The sequence below is a fragment of the Carcharhinus amblyrhynchos genome, chromosome 27 (genome assembly GCF_965287045.1).
Source record: "Carcharhinus amblyrhynchos chromosome 27, sCarAmb.v2.hapA, whole genome shotgun sequence".
Taxonomy (NCBI): Eukaryota; Metazoa; Chordata; class Chondrichthyes; order Carcharhiniformes; family Carcharhinidae; genus Carcharhinus; species Carcharhinus amblyrhynchos.
The window spans coordinates 32501338-32517118 of record NC_137350.1 but is presented as its reverse complement, the minus strand read 5'-3'; the positions used below and the strand labels follow the sequence as shown (position 1 = coordinate 32517118).

Sequence of the window (15781 nt, the reverse complement as noted above, 5' to 3'; positions counted from 1 at the left end):
GGTTGGGGTGGGGGGGAGAGGGAGACAGAGACAGACAGGGAGCGGGAGCGGGAGAGGAGGAGGAAGCAAGTGGTGATCAGGACATTACACTCAATGAGCAGCTGTGATCGAGATGAATGGCTGAGCAGGCTTGAAGGGCCTACTCCTGCTTCTAGTTTCTACGTTACCAATGTCTGGTGGCACTCTCTCCAGATCATTGCATCAAAACAAAACACACTTTCTTAAATTGTTTTTGGGTCGATGATAAATTATCAGAATCAGTAACATCTTTGATTTTTTTTCATGGGAATTCCAGTGACGTAGTTACTTAAAAATTGTTACCATCGTATGTACTGTACTTGAACAAAGATGGTATGACAGTTCTCCATGAGTTGCCATCAGGAGCACCATTCTGATCCACAGCACGCTGCCATATGCCAGCACTAAAATTAAACAATTTCTCTGACGTGATTGGCAACAAATTTAAATGTTTGTGTCTTGCAGCCATTCTCATCACCTTTGGCTTAAAAATAGAAGAACTGCTCTCCTTTCTTCCACAGATTAAATTTGCTCATTCTCGGTTCAGTGGCAGGAGTTGGAATGTCTGTGCCTTGTGATGTTGCCATTCTGCACGTCAAAATAATATTCCCAAAGGGAACTGCAAACTCAGACCATAACACTAGAATTTGCAACCAAGGGCATGTCGTTCTAAATGCTCAAAATTCAAAACTTGCTGTATTGTCTCTTATCCCAACACATTCTGTCAGACAGTAGAACATTTAGAAACTCCTTATCTGCCTCGGTTTAACTTTCTTGCAAAATAAATATTATTTTAAATGATAGCTCTATGTTACCTAATCACTACCACTTAATCATACTCTGTTCAGGTTTAGTGCCTTGAATTAGAGGCCCTCAGCCAACATTCATACCTTATCATCGATCCACTTTGAACTGGACAATATAAAGAAACTTGAAGACATTACTCCTAAGCACATTGTAGCTGTTAATGGCATGTTTATTTCGTAATATCACAACATAATTTTCTAAATTGCATAAAATAAATAGGTACTTCAGTTCAATTTTCCCTCACCTCACCCAAGTCACTCACAGGCTGGTGTACAGTCCATTACCTGCCAGCAACCCCCAGCAGCCATGGTGAGTGCTGGAAAGCTACTTGATCAGGGTAGGGGGATGGTTCCTGTGTTTCACAGCTTACCATGATGCTGCATCCATCCAATATCCACTTTTCAATACTGATCAATGAATCAGCAGCAGGAACCTCAATTAAAATTTCCTCTCCCGACCCTTCCAGAAAGCTCTGAAGATCAATCCATTTAACACACAAGGTAATATTTCTACTATTGCTAACAAAATGTGCTTTGCTTCAGAGTTCCATCAGTCATCCACTATATCTGATCTCTATTAAACTCAACATACAGAAATCTCGTACCTGCACCTCGGTTTGGCGGATCTCTAGCAGGTGGTGGTGGTCGGTTTTGGGAGGGTGAAGGAGATGGAGGCGGAGGAGCAACTCCCCGCATTGGTCCTGCTGACTTGCGTGATAATGAGTTGTGTCTCTGTGGCAATTCTGGGGCAGTCTCATTCCCAGGACTGGAAGGGCCATTATGTACATGGGGTGGTTGCCTGTAAGGTGGGGGAGGGGGTGGCAAAGGTTGGTTCTGAATGTTACCAAGCCTAGCATTTATTGGGGATGGGGGAGGCTTGACTGAAGGAGGGGCAGGAGGTCCATCTCGATTGCCAGGAGTCCTTTGTCCTGGAGTAGGAGGCAAAGGCTTTTCTCTGTTGTATGGTCCACTGGAATGAGTTCTGCCGCTGTGCATAGGTGGTGGAGGCGCATTTGTACGTCTTCCAACTGGTGGAGGCGGTGGCGGTGCTGATGCGCTATGCCTCACGCCACCGGCACTACTGGGGCGAGATGTGCTGGAGAGATCTGGTAATGAAGGTCGATGAACTCTTGGAAGCTCTGGTGGAGATGTTTTACTCTGTGAATCAGAATCATCGCTATAACGATTACTGCTGGACGGAGGTCGTGGAGCAGCAGATCTTGTGCCAGGTGGATTTAGTGCTGTTTTACTGGATGTAGAATCTGAAATAAAAAGAACATATGGTTGAAACGTAAAGTGTTACACTTTATAAACTTCACTTTGGGCTTCTTGATGATTTAGTGAATTTGCCCCATGACTAGTGAATGAAACTAATTCAGATTACGGCATGGTGGCACAGTGGTTAGCACTGCAGCCTCACAGCTCCACGATCCTGGGTTTCAATTCCCAGCTTGGGTCACTGTGTGGGGTTTGCACGTTCTCCCTGAATCTGCGTGGGTTTCCTCTGGGTGCTCCAGTTTTCTCCCACACTCCAAAGATGTATGGGTTAGGTCAATTGGCCATGCTAGATTGACCCTTAGTGTCTCGGGATGAACAGGTTAGAGGGATTAGCGGGGTAAATATGTGGGGATAGGGCCTGGGGTAGGATTGCTGTCAGTGTAGACTTGACAGGCCAAATGGCCTCCTCCTGCACTGTAGGATTCCCTGAAGATGTACAATTCAGTTATCTGATCAGCAGTAGGATAGCTTCCAATGACCTGAACATCCCTGAGTTAGAAGAGTGTTCAGATTCCCCACCGTCAGCCCATGCATGAGAACGGCAACTGTAGATAGAGATACTCGCAATCTTACTTGGGAAAGGTGCCATAGAAAGTGCCCATGAAATAATACAATAGTAAAAAGTTGACACTGTTGGAAGAGGGAAAAGTTGGGAGAAATTATCATTCTTTCAACATGATGCTGGATGGCTAGCCCTGGCTGCCTATTCAAACACAAAGGCATCCTATTCAACTGCAATTAAGTCTTTATCCCATCCCACACCAGCTGGAGTCATCACACAGTAATTATGAATGCAAATTCTTGATGTTCTCCATTATCATGAACTTCTGGGCGAGGGAAATTAGAAAAAAAATCCAGTAAAATATTTACACACCTCATTGTTTCAGGTTACATGATTGACTTTTTTGTATCAATGATGGGGGAGAATCTAAAATGGCTTCAGTGCGTAGTTACGCTGCTGACCTTTACCTAGTTCTAGTTTAGTGGCTGGCAGGAAAACTGGAGCCAAACACAATAACAGCATGAATAATAAAACCTGGCAGAGTTTGATTTTGCCCACAGTGCTGCAAAACCTTAATTCATGCTTTCACAGAATCTTTGCAGTGCAGAAGCAGGCCATTTGGCCCATCAAGCCTGTACTGACTCTGACAGAATATCTTACCCAGGCCCACTCCCCCACTGTGTTCCAAAAAGATCACCTCACATTCTTCTAAGCTCAAATGGATTCAGGCCCAACTGGTTCAGTGTTTCTCATAAGGTATGCCCTCTATCCCAGGAATGAGTCCAGTGAACTTCTCTGAACTTTTCCTAACGCAATTATATATTTCTTCAAATAGGAAAGCCAACTTGTACACAGTATTCCAGATGTAATAGCAAGGCCTTGTATATCTGCAGTAAAATTTCCCTTTTATATTCCACTCCCCTTGCGATAAACACCAACATTCCATTATGTATCAGGAGACCTCTGTAAGAGCTATTTCTGTGATCTCTCTCCGTTCAAATAATATATTGCTTTTCAATTCTCTCAGCCAAAGTGGACAGGTTCATGTTATACTCCATCTGTCAAATCTTAGCCTCTGACTTTATTCATCCGTATCGCTCTCCAGACTCTTTTCATCCTCTTGACAACTTATTTTCCTAACTATCTTGATCTTCAAATGTAGATATCATACATTCAGTCCTTTCCCTCATCCAAATCACTGAAATAAATTATAAGTAGTTGAGGTGCTAGCACTGATCCCTGTGGTACTCAACTAGTTAATAGTTTGCCAACCTGAAAAATACCCAATATCCCTACCCTCTGCTTCCTGTTAGCCAAACATTTATTCATCCTAATGTTGCACCCTATACCACGTGCTCTTACTGGCTCTGGCTTCCTAGAGCTGGAAGACACACTAAAAGATGATAGAGTAAAGCTGGCCAACTACTGCATGGCATGGTATCTAAAACCAAGCATCAACAGAACAGTCTCTGGCACATTCCACCTTCACGGTGCCTCTACTAACTTGAAACTGAACATCATCCTCGAAAGTCAGAGATAGAAGCAAAGTCCCCACCTTGTTTTTCTAGGTGTCACCCTTAATGGAATCCACAAATACAGGCAACATCACATCAAGACTGCAGTATCATGCAACACTTGCACAACAATAACTTGCTCACTGACGCTCAGTTTGGGTTCTGCCAGAACCACTCGACTCCTGACTTCATTGCAGCTTTGACCCAAACATGGACAAGAGCTGAACTCCAGCAGTGAGGTGACAGTGTAGCATGGCACAAAAGAAGATGGCTGTGATTGTTGGACGTCAATCATCTCAGTCCCAGGACAACACTGCAGGAATTCCTCGGGGTAATATCTAAGGCCCAACCATCTTCGGCTGCATCATTCATGACTTGTCTCCATCAGTAAGTCAGAGGTATAGATTTTTGTAAATGATTGCACAATATACAGCACCATTCGCAATTCCTCAGATACTGCAGCAGTCCATATCCAGATGCAGCAGACTGGAAGAATATGCAAGTTTGGCTTGATAGATGGCAAGTAACATTTGTCCCAAACAAGTGTCAGGAAATGACAATCTCCGACAAGAGAGAACCTAACCATCCTCTCCATTGACATCCAAGGGCACTACCATTGTTGTACTCCACACTAACAACAACCTGGGGGGGTTACCATTGACTAGAAAATGAACTGGACCAGCCATATATATATATATACTGTGGCTAAAGTAGCAGGTCAAAGAATGGAAATTCGGTGGAAAGTATCTTCTTACTCTCTCAAAGCCTGCCCACAAGTCAGGAGTATGATGGAATACTCTCCAATTGCTTGGAAGAATGCAGCATCAACAACACTCAAGAGCTTTGACACCATTCATGACAAAGCAGCCTGTTTGATTAGCACCCCACTCGCCACTAAATATTCAATTCTTCCACCACCGACACACAGTGGTAGCATTAAGTACCATCTACAAGATTCACTGCTGCAACTCATCAAGGCTCCTCTGACAGCACCTTCCAAATGCAAGGCCTCTACCACCTAGAAGGACAAGGGCAGCAGATGTATGGGAACACCGCCACGTATGGCAAGACCCCTCCAAGCCCCTCACCATCCTGACTTGGAAATACACTGCCATTTCTTCAGTGTTGCTGGGTTAAAATCCTATAACTCCCTCCCTAACAGCACCATGGGCGTTCCCACACAACACAGACTGCACTGGTTCAAGAAAGTAACCATTATGATCTTCTCAAGGGCAGTTGGGGATGGATAATAAATGCTAGCCAATGATTCCCCCTGAGCGAATAGGTAAGAAATTAAAGCCCGCATTAACTTCCTCAGTAAACTCATGGAATCACATGTCAAGACCCTGAGCACTTCTTATCATTATGTACTCAACTCCAGAATACTGCATACCAGTCTATCAATCTGTTTGTGTAAAACCCATCATGTGCAACTCAACAACGTGCATCATCATAGATGCACTTTGACAGACTCACCTCCCCGACTCCCACTCCCAAGCAACATTTTCTCTCGTTACATCAGGAGGGTAACTGTACAGGTAAGCTGCAGGAAAAGGTCTCTCCAACCCAAGCATGCCCTTATTCAAGGACCTCCTCAACCCCTAAACAATATGCCTTCCCTCACACCTCACCACATGGCAAAACCCAGCACACTGAGGGATAACTGAGGAACTGATAGCAGCAGGACTGGCAGGAAAAAACATCCACCAGAGGCCACCCTCAAGGTAGACTCCAGTGTGATTCCACTCAGCTTTACTCTCCCACAGTGACAGCGGACCCTTCTGAATTGCTTTTGGACTAGCCACAACCTCTGTGCAGCCCCCAACATCAGTGGGGTAACTAAGACCATCAAGGGCGCAGCTATGGTGTAGTCTAAACAATGACTCACATTGTTGAGGAGTGTCTGCTGCTAAACTTGAAGGCGGACTTAAAGAAATCCATCTAGTCACTTTCAAAGCTATTGCTTGGGTATGACAATGCATACACTAAACAAAATAAATAATCTTAAAAAAAATTATGGCTCACATTCCAACAATTATTCAGCTGAAGTACCTGAATTATCTCTGTGTCCTACTGGACGAAGCTTGGGAACTCCACCCTGAAACAAACCACCCATTGATGGGACTGGTCCTCCAGAAATAGGTCCTGCACCAAATCCTCCACCTCCAACACCACCGCCACCACCCCCTCCTCCTTTAGCATCTGCAAATAAGAAAAATATTAAATTTACACAATTAGATAATTAGCCTTCAGATGGACTTCAGTGATGCCAAAGCATCTGATGTAGCACAAGTAGGAAAATTCAGTTCAGACATAAGTCAGCAAGTAATTTAAAGCAACGTACTTAGCCGACCCACTATCAGCAAACTTATTTAGCCAATTTGCGTTCGAATAAAAAAACTGAACTAAACCAATAAACTTTAGTGTTGTGCAATACATTTCTTGTCTGGTGCTTCAGATTCATCATTTCAAACTGCCTTCAAAACGAAGCAGAGATAACCAGCACTTCACCATAACTTTAGATAACTCAAAGTGCCTTTTTTAAACTGGTTTCAAGTTTGAAAAGACAACATTTGTAATTGTACTGGTTGGGCTTTTTAAAATTTAAGTGAACATTGTTGTTCAATGTCACAAACTCACCATCATAGTTTGCTGAAATTCTAACAACATCACTGCTCTTTTACTTTTGCCACTTACTTTCAAGAATCGGGGCACTCCTATCATTTATATTGGTCACTTTTCGAAGTTTGGCTCCCTTTGTGATATCATTTAAGAGTGCTCCTCGATTACGCTGGTCATCTCTGGACAATTTGGGTATAACTGTATTTGCCTGTTGAAAAAGATTAAAATTAATCATAAAGATGCACTTAAAGAAAAATTGCTACAAAGCTCTTAGCAAATTACAACTGAAGACTGTATCTATATAAGGCTTTTTACAATGTCCTTGGATCAAAATGTTCAGGTGTAGCAAGGGCTTCTTGGCACACTTTTGTTTATGCAGTCTTGTATTGATATGCGACACACATATATTTCATGTTTCTCCAACTGATGCAATAATATAGACAATATCTGAAAGACCATAGCAGTATGTGCTAATTTTTAACCAAAATGATAACTGCCCAAACTGTCCATAGACCGTGCTCGCATGCCTTTCTTCTTACCTGACCAAAGGTTGGGGGTGGAGGGGGTGCAGCAGGTGGGGGTGGGGGTGGCGGAGGTATTGGCATATTTTCCCACTGCCTGCTGGCTCAGTCTCTATTGTATTTCACACAGTGTTCTGGGTCATTCATAAACCTGAAAAATATGTAAAAACCGCACAATCAGGGTACAGACTTATTCTACATCATTATTGATTAGTATTTCAAAATTCCCACCCCCTCAACATTTCTCCAGAAAGTACTGATTTATTATACTGGGGTACTGATCCAGAGATGACGAACAGTCATCTCTGGATCAGTACCCCAGTATAATAAATCTCTGGAATTCTCTGCCCATTGAAGTGGTGGAGGCTACCTCGCTAAATATATTTAGATAGGTTTCTGATGGACAGGGGAATTAAGGGTTATGGGAAGAAAGCGGGAAAGTGGAACTGATCCACTTCAGATCAGCCATGATTTTATTGAATGGCAGGGCAGGCTTGAAGGGCTAGATGGCCTAGTCCTGCTCCTATTTCTTATTAAGCAAGGTAGACATTCACAGCATTAAGCAAAGTAGCGCGCAATTGCAAAAATTCAACTGTGAGGGCATGACACTTCTATTATCCTGACTCAACAGTCACATAACGCACTTTCTAGCAGGGTCACAAGATAGAAATCAGGAGTAGGAACTCATCGGGTCACCCAGGAAAATGGACACAATTGCAGTATCCAATCCCTGCAGCAGGGGTTAGCCATGGATAGAACTGTTTCGCACAATGCCTTTGCACTTCATTTCTGAATTATTCCCCCTATTGTATAATCCCTTTCTGAATACAAACAATTATTTGGATGAGTGTTTATCAATCACCTTCAGAATTAGGTTAGCCTTTTTCAATTCAGGCAAATTCAGTTTCCTCAATCTTTTCCCAATTTAAGATTCCAGTGTTACAGAATCATCCTGATGTTGCACTCTCGAGGGCTGTAACACATTTTCCAGTGATGTAGTATTGCACAGAATACTTCTAGGAGAGTCTGAATAATTTAAGGAATGCAGCTATGCACTGGCCAAGGTTTCAATGTGATCTGCCTAAGGGCTGGTCCTATTTTCATTTCTCCATACTTCATAGTCATGCACTTCTTTCACTTGCTCGCAGCAGCCTCTCATTTTCAATTTTAATGAGCAATATGACCAGCAAAAAGAACGACATGGTTTCTTACTGCCCTCTTCATGTGCACTTGAAAGAAACACAAGTCCTCTGTCTGAAGGATCTGCCTCCACCTGTAAGCAGCCATACCTCCTCGAGGTTCCATTTCTTGCACCACCACAACTGAAAACTTATCTGGGCCTGGGACGACTCACGAACTTATCCCAAAAAATCTTCAACATTTCTTTCTTAGAGTAGCCCATTACATAAACATCATTCATTATGTCTTTGTTGTGCGACTGGGGTTGTTGGTTGAAATATCTCTTGTCCCTATGTTAGATGGGCTCTTCGTACAGAACTTACCTAATTTGAAACTAACTGGGACATTCTCTCACAAAGGCTTGGATAATAAAATGAAAATTTCAGACAGGTGGAGCACCGCAGCATCATCTCCTGATGTTGGCATCAAGACATATCTGTGCAGAAGAATCATACTTTGTATGTCTGAGTCCTAAATTTGCATTGCCCACTGCAAAGAAAATCCCAGCCGACAACAAGGAATTAATCATCCACTCTTCTGACCCTCAACAAAATCCATTCACATACATGTGATTTTGTTAGGTTTAGCGCTTCGATAAACATAGGCATTGCTAGCAAGCCCAGAATTTGTTGCCCATCCCTTATTCTCCTCGAACTAAGTCGCTCAAATATCCTCAAATAGAGGACATTTAAGAGTCAACCACAAGACTATAGATCTGGAGTCACATGTAGGTCAGAATTCGTAAAGGACGTGAGTGAACAAGATGGGTTTTTACAACAAACAGCAATGGATTCATGGTCATTATTAGACCTTCAATTCCAGATTTTTATTGAATTCAAATTCCATCATCTACCATTGTGGGATTCGAACCCGAGCCCCCAGGGACCCAGGCCCTGGATTACTAGTCTAGTGATAATACTTCTGCACTACTCCTTCCCCTAAATCCCTAGTCCTATAATTTCCCAGATCACATATCAAATAATGCAAATAGGACAGTGTATTAACAGTCCTCTTTAATACAGTCCACTTTAAGTTCTTCCAGATACTTTTTAGCATGCTCAGTACAAAGAATTAATGCCACAAACACTCCCACACTTAGTATGAACTCAAACAAATTGACCAATGAAGTAATCTGGGAAGCAGCATTCCCTAGATAAACAATAAGATGGTTTTCCACTGATAACTAAAGCAATGATGTGGAGATGCTGGTGTTGGATTGGAGTGGGCACAGTAAGAAGTTTCACAACATTTGGCAGCACTTGATGAAGGAGCATTGCTCCAAAAGCTCGTGCTACCAAATAAACCTGCTGGACTGGAATCAAAGCAATGACTCTGAACTATTCTAATGAATAAGTCACAGAGAGATCATCCCCAGCTAAATCCATAACTTCACTGAAGAACTGAAATGTATACAATTTCCGCAGTATATCAGATGCTGTTTCACAGTCAATTAATTATTTTTGCAAGTATGGCATTGCTGTTTTGTACACAAATATAGCAACTAACTTGTGCATAAGAGACTCAAACAGGAAATGAGAAAAATAATCAATTCATCTGCTTTGCCCTGATGGTGAAACAAGGAACTTTGGCCAGGACATCTGCAGATTTTTCTGCTCTTCTACAAAATATGGTCACAAAAGCTTTTATGTCAAAAAGACTCGTAACAATGTAGCATTCTATTAACACTGCCACAGTGCTCAAATCTCATAATGAAGCTTGAAGTGCACCAGCACATCTGTACTACCTACAAGATGTAGTAACTTGCCAAGGTTTCTTTCACAATACTTCCTGTACCTACTTGAAACAGGCTCATGGAAATACCATCAGATTCCCCTCCAAATCACACATCATCCTGACTTGGAAATGCACTGCTGTTTCTTTACTGCCGCCAGGTCAAGATACTAGATTTTCTTCGCTAAAGGTACTGTAGGTGTACCTACACCACACAAACTACAGTGATTCAAGAAGGCAGCTCACCACCAACTTCTAAAGGGCAATTAGAGATGAGCAATAAATGTTGCCCTTGCCTGTGATGCCTATATCCCACGAACAAATGAAAAATGCCAGGCCCAAGGGATGAAAGTGCTCCCAATGACTGAAGGCAAACACATAATCCAGGCAGATGCTTTATTGGGTCATTAAGTAAAATTAATTGGAAGTACAAGTCAAACATAAAGAGACATAAATCCTATAGGCACACTGAATTTACAGAAGTTTTGTCATCTCAAAGCTCTCATATACTTAAGAACATAGAACATTACAGTGCAGTACAGGCCCTTCGGCCCTTGATGTTGCGCCAACCAGTGGAACCAATCTAATGACCCTCTAGCCCAAACTATTCCAATATTATCCATATGCCCATCCAATGACCATTTGAATGTTCTTAAAGTTGGTGAGTCCACAACTGCTGCAGGCAGGGCATTCCACCACCCTTACTGCCCTCTGAGTAAAGAGGCAAGAGTTTTCGTTCATACCAATGTCTGTGAAACAAAATTTATTATTTCAAATTGGATTTTCATAGTGTTGTACTAGATCTGGTTTACAGCTGCCTGGCAAACTAGAAAATCAATCAAGACCTTAATGTCCAAGCTGTGAAAGGTGACTGACAGAAACTGCTCACAAGTAATTAAAAGTCAGTTATTTCTTGCAGTGTTAAACTTGTCAATCAATTCAGATTTCACATGGATAAGTACATAACCTGGGTTTCGGTTTCAGGCCAGCCACCCACCCACCTTCATAAGAAATCTTTAACCGAATGAGGGAACTGTTTATGACCAAACCATACAAACTGAGGCAGAAGCAACTACATTTGAAGTGATAACTACACTGAGTATTCCACCGCTTGGACATTAAGGCCTTGATTGATTTTCTAGTTTGCCAGGCAGCTGTAAACCAGGGCTAGTACAACACTATGAAAATCCAATTTGAAATAATAAATTTTGTTTCAGACATTGGTACAAACCAAAACTCTTGCCCCTTAAGTATATACATTAAACCAGACAGGAGCAAACATGTTTCAGGTAGTAGTTAAGAAATGCCTCCTGAATTTCTCCTATCTTAATCTCGCAAAAAGAACATAAGAACTAGGTGCAGGAATAGGCCATCTGGCCCCGCGAGCCTGCTCTGCCATTGAATAAGATCATAGCTGTTCTTTTTGTGGACCCAGCTCCACTTACCCACCCGCTCACCATAACCCTTAATTTCTTTACTGTTCAAAAATTTATCTATCCTTGCCTTAAAAACATTCGATGATGTAGCCTCAACTGTTTCACTGGGCAGGGATTTCCACAGATTCACAACCCCTTGCGTGAAGAAGTCCCTCCGCAACTCAATCCCAAATTTGCTCCCTTTATTTTGAGGCTATATCCCCTAGTCAAGTTTCACCCGCCAGTGGAAACAATTTCGCTGTTTCTATCTTATCTATTCCCTTCATAATCTTATATGTTTCTATAAGATCCCCCCCTCATTCTTCTGAATTCCAATGAGAATAGCCCTAGTATACTCAGTCTTTTCTCATAAGCCAACCCTCTCAACTCTGGAATCAACCTAGTGAATGTCCTCTGTGCCCGCTCCAGTGCCAGTACATCCTTTCTCAAGTAAGGAGACTAAAACTGCAAACAGTACTCCAGATGTAGCCTCACCAGCACCATATACAGCTACAACATAATCTCCGTTTTTAAACTCCATCCCTCTAGCAATTAAGGACAAAATTCCATTTGCCTTCTTAATTAACCCCTGATAAAAAGATAAAATATCAATGCGCTTACGATTCAGAGAAAGAATGAACTCCAACCAGTCACTGCAGAAGTAATGGTACACCTAACAGTGTAACACTCGCTAGTACAGCATGCAACAATCAGCCAAGATAATATGCTAAATCTCTGGAATGGGACTTGAACCTACGAACTGACTCATTCATTATGTGTGTCGTGTTTTTAAAATTATTTGCAGGAAGACCATTTTCCCAATTACTGGATCTGCTCTCTAATATTTCAATAGCTTAAAGCAACAGTGGATTAGAGAATATCTAACCTTTAAGCTGAACAGGGACTAGCCAGAAAACTGCATCAGCTTTAAACTTCCCCTCCGCCAGCCACGTCCTCATGATTTCAGCCAGTCTTTATCCCCTCACAAGCTGCTGGTTAAATGAACCCACTGTGCGGGATTAGTTGTTTTTGGGTGACAATGACCTTAACCAATGTTCTTTCACAAGTGTGAAACACCCATAAAATCATCATCTCCACAGATATTTGTACAGCAGGAATTTAAACAAGATGCCATGGAACAGCCTTTTCATCAGCTTGTCTGGAAACCAGCCAATATGTTGACAGCTGCTGCTTCAATAGAATTTCAAGCTTACCCTAAACAGCATCAAGATCAACAATGAGAAACTACAGTGATTTACTTTAGTTGTCTGGATACATCCTTTAGGAGACCTCCAAAAGGCATTTTTTGGGGGAAACTAGCAGAGGTTTTGCAGTCATGTTCAATCATTACTGATGCAGTTATTCTTGGCTTTTCAATTATTTTAGTCATGCAGGGTTAACATGTTGCTTGAAAACTTTTTGGTAGGGCAAGCTTAACAAATCACTAAGCAATAATTCATTGGTGTGTATTATTGTTTTTAAACTTATGAATTACCATTTGTCTGGGCAACGAAAGAATGTCCACTCCCACTGGACAACCAGATACTTAAAAACAAATTTAGCAATTGAATGATAAATTCTACATAGTTCAAAATGGTTACATTACTGGCAGTATTTCTGACAGTTAAATTACTACTTTTAGAATGCTTCGAAAAATTCAGAGTTTTAACTGCTACGGTATTTTTTGAAAAATATTTATAGCATGGTACATATTCCATATCCAGAATAAGCAAGGAAATAGGGGATTTAAACATTTGTACGCAATCATACTATCACAGACCTTTATAAATTGTTCAAATATTTACGTGCATTGGTGGACAAAAGTCATATTCACTACATTCATATTTTGGATGGGGATTATCTATGATATTGGGACAAGACCAATGGTCATCAGTAATACGAAACCTGATTGAACTGATGACTAGTTATGTTTGTTGGTGATGGTGTTTTGCCTGTGGAGAACATAATTAAACAATTCCACATGTGGTCTTTGCCTTTGATGACATGTGCACCATCTCATTTGCCATGTCTGCAATCCCATTCGGTAGTACAAAGAGACAACGAAGCCTTCCAGAAAACTATATAAAATAACACAAAACTGAAGATTTATACTTCCCAATGCTTCAACTAATTCATCAGGCTAGTTGTTAAATCTCACAGGCAAAAATTATATGATCTTAGTCTGGGGCAGCAGGACAGTATTGCATTTACGCTCATTGTCCAGTTTAGGAAGAAGAGAATGGCCAGGTTCTTACTTTTTTCAACTAAATTGACTACTGCAAGAATGGTAGCAAGGATAGGACTAGACTTCATCATGGTATCAGATTAATCAAATAGTTATAAATGTTCACAAAGACAGTCTGATATTTCTTAGTAGTGTGAAGGGGCTAAGACCTCACACTATATATTTTTCAAAAATTAAAAACTGAACAAAGACTTATAAAATGGCTGAAGATTGCAAATCTTTCTTTTCTCTATCTTTCATTTACAATCTAAATGGAAAGAAGGCAACATTGCAACCCATTTCCCACGAGTATGTGCAAATAAACCCTTTGAGTTCATCCTATCTCACATTTGATTTGGAATTATTAATAGAAATTATTTCACATCAAAACCAGAGGGTTGTGAAATATGCCACTGCTTATAAAGGGAAAAGCAAGTCAAAAGACCTTTGTGTTTATAGATGGGTGCTGAGGGGAAAAATCAGTGCAGTTTATATGAAACCCCCTTCCCTCCTGCCTATAATAATAGTTGAAGCTAAATCGTACCAAAACTCCAGGGACATTTAAAAGCAGACTATTTAACTAGTTTGATACAAATTCATGCTAATTAAAAAGTTATAATATTAAATATTGCAGGTGAATTCCAATCAGACCCTGATTACTGTGCAAGACCAATAATATAACAACGTGCAGCACTAACAGTAGAAACAAAACAGGGAATGAAAAGCACGTGATAAAACGCAGCCTAAAACTCATCCTCAAATATAAATAATAGTTGAATTACTAACGTTTAATCCTGGGGAAATACTAGAATAATCACCCTGGATTTTTTGTACACTCACATAAAAAAATTCTTCCAGCCAATTCTGAAACACAGGTCTGTTACCACAAACATATTCCTTTTGTGCAAGCTGTCCCTGATTCAAATATGATTTTGTACAGTCAAATTAATCACCTAACTCAATCTACACAAACCACAACCTCAAATTATAGTATACATGTAAAGCTCATTTCTTACAAATTGAAATTTGAGCTGACAGAATTTGTTTAAATATAGGGAAAGTTTGAGGTTGACTGAGTTGTGTCAAAAACATGGTGTAATACAGTTAAATTTTCCTTTAATGGAAAGACAGGTAAATAAAAAGGAAAAGATAAATCATGAATAAAATTTGGCACAACTAAATGACAAATTCAGGACACAGCAATTTGTTCAATCGGCAGTTAATCCACCAGTCTCACAATCCATCCCTCTAGCACTGGCATACCATGGCTAAAATGTTACTACCTACAGAATGAAGGCAGTCCAAAGATGTGTGGGATAGGTGGATTAGCCATGTAAATTGCCCCTTAGTGTCAGGGGGACTAGGGTAAATGTATGGGATTATAAGAATAGGTGGTGGGATTCTGGTCGGTGCAGGTTCAATGGGCCGAATGACCTCCATCTGCACTACAGAATTTTATGATTCTAAAATGCACTGCAGCAATGTCAAGGCTGCCTTGGGTTTACCGTCAAAACCCAAGATTTCCACCACCTGATAGGATAAGATTCACCATGTTCTTCCCAAATCACAAACCATCACAGCTTGGACACAGCCTACTGTTTCTTCGTCACCCAGAGTCAGCTCCATACTTTGAAGTGTGGGAATCGCTTTAGACACTCAAACTGCACCACCACCTTCTCTAGGTAATGACAGTTAAGCATAAGTTCTAGTCTTGCCAGCAATACCATCATCCAGACAATTTACAAAATTTGAATCACTGAAGATGGCATAAAACAAGCACCATCACAAAAGACATATTAAAATTTAAAAATCTATCTGCCTGAGTATAAAAATTAGTTTAATTGTCAATTGTAATAATTGTGGATTTCTCCAGCTAACAATCAGGGTCAGAATTTCAAGGCTGATCTTATCTCAACTGCATTTAAGCAACTTAGTTAGGTCATTACAATTAATTTTTGCAATGTTACAGCT

General features: G+C 40.9%; 1 protein-coding gene across 3 annotated transcripts in view; it reads right to left on the bottom strand.

Moving 5' to 3' along the window:
- Positions 1-15781, bottom strand: part of wipf2b (WAS/WASL interacting protein family, member 2b) — a 51953-nt gene that overhangs the window by 16049 nt on the left and 20123 nt on the right. For all 3 annotated transcript variants that reach the window (XM_080213400.1, XM_080213402.1, XM_080213401.1), the window contains exons 2-5: positions 7280-7412; positions 6816-6948; positions 6171-6320; positions 1430-2086 (exon numbers count right to left, since the gene is read on the bottom strand). In XM_080213400.1, coding sequence (XP_080069526.1) covers positions 1430-2086; positions 6171-6320; positions 6816-6948; positions 7280-7345 — 1006 coding nt within the window. In that variant the 5' untranslated portion in view covers positions 7346-7412. The remainder of the gene's footprint in view (positions 1-1429; positions 2087-6170; positions 6321-6815; positions 6949-7279; positions 7413-15781) is intronic.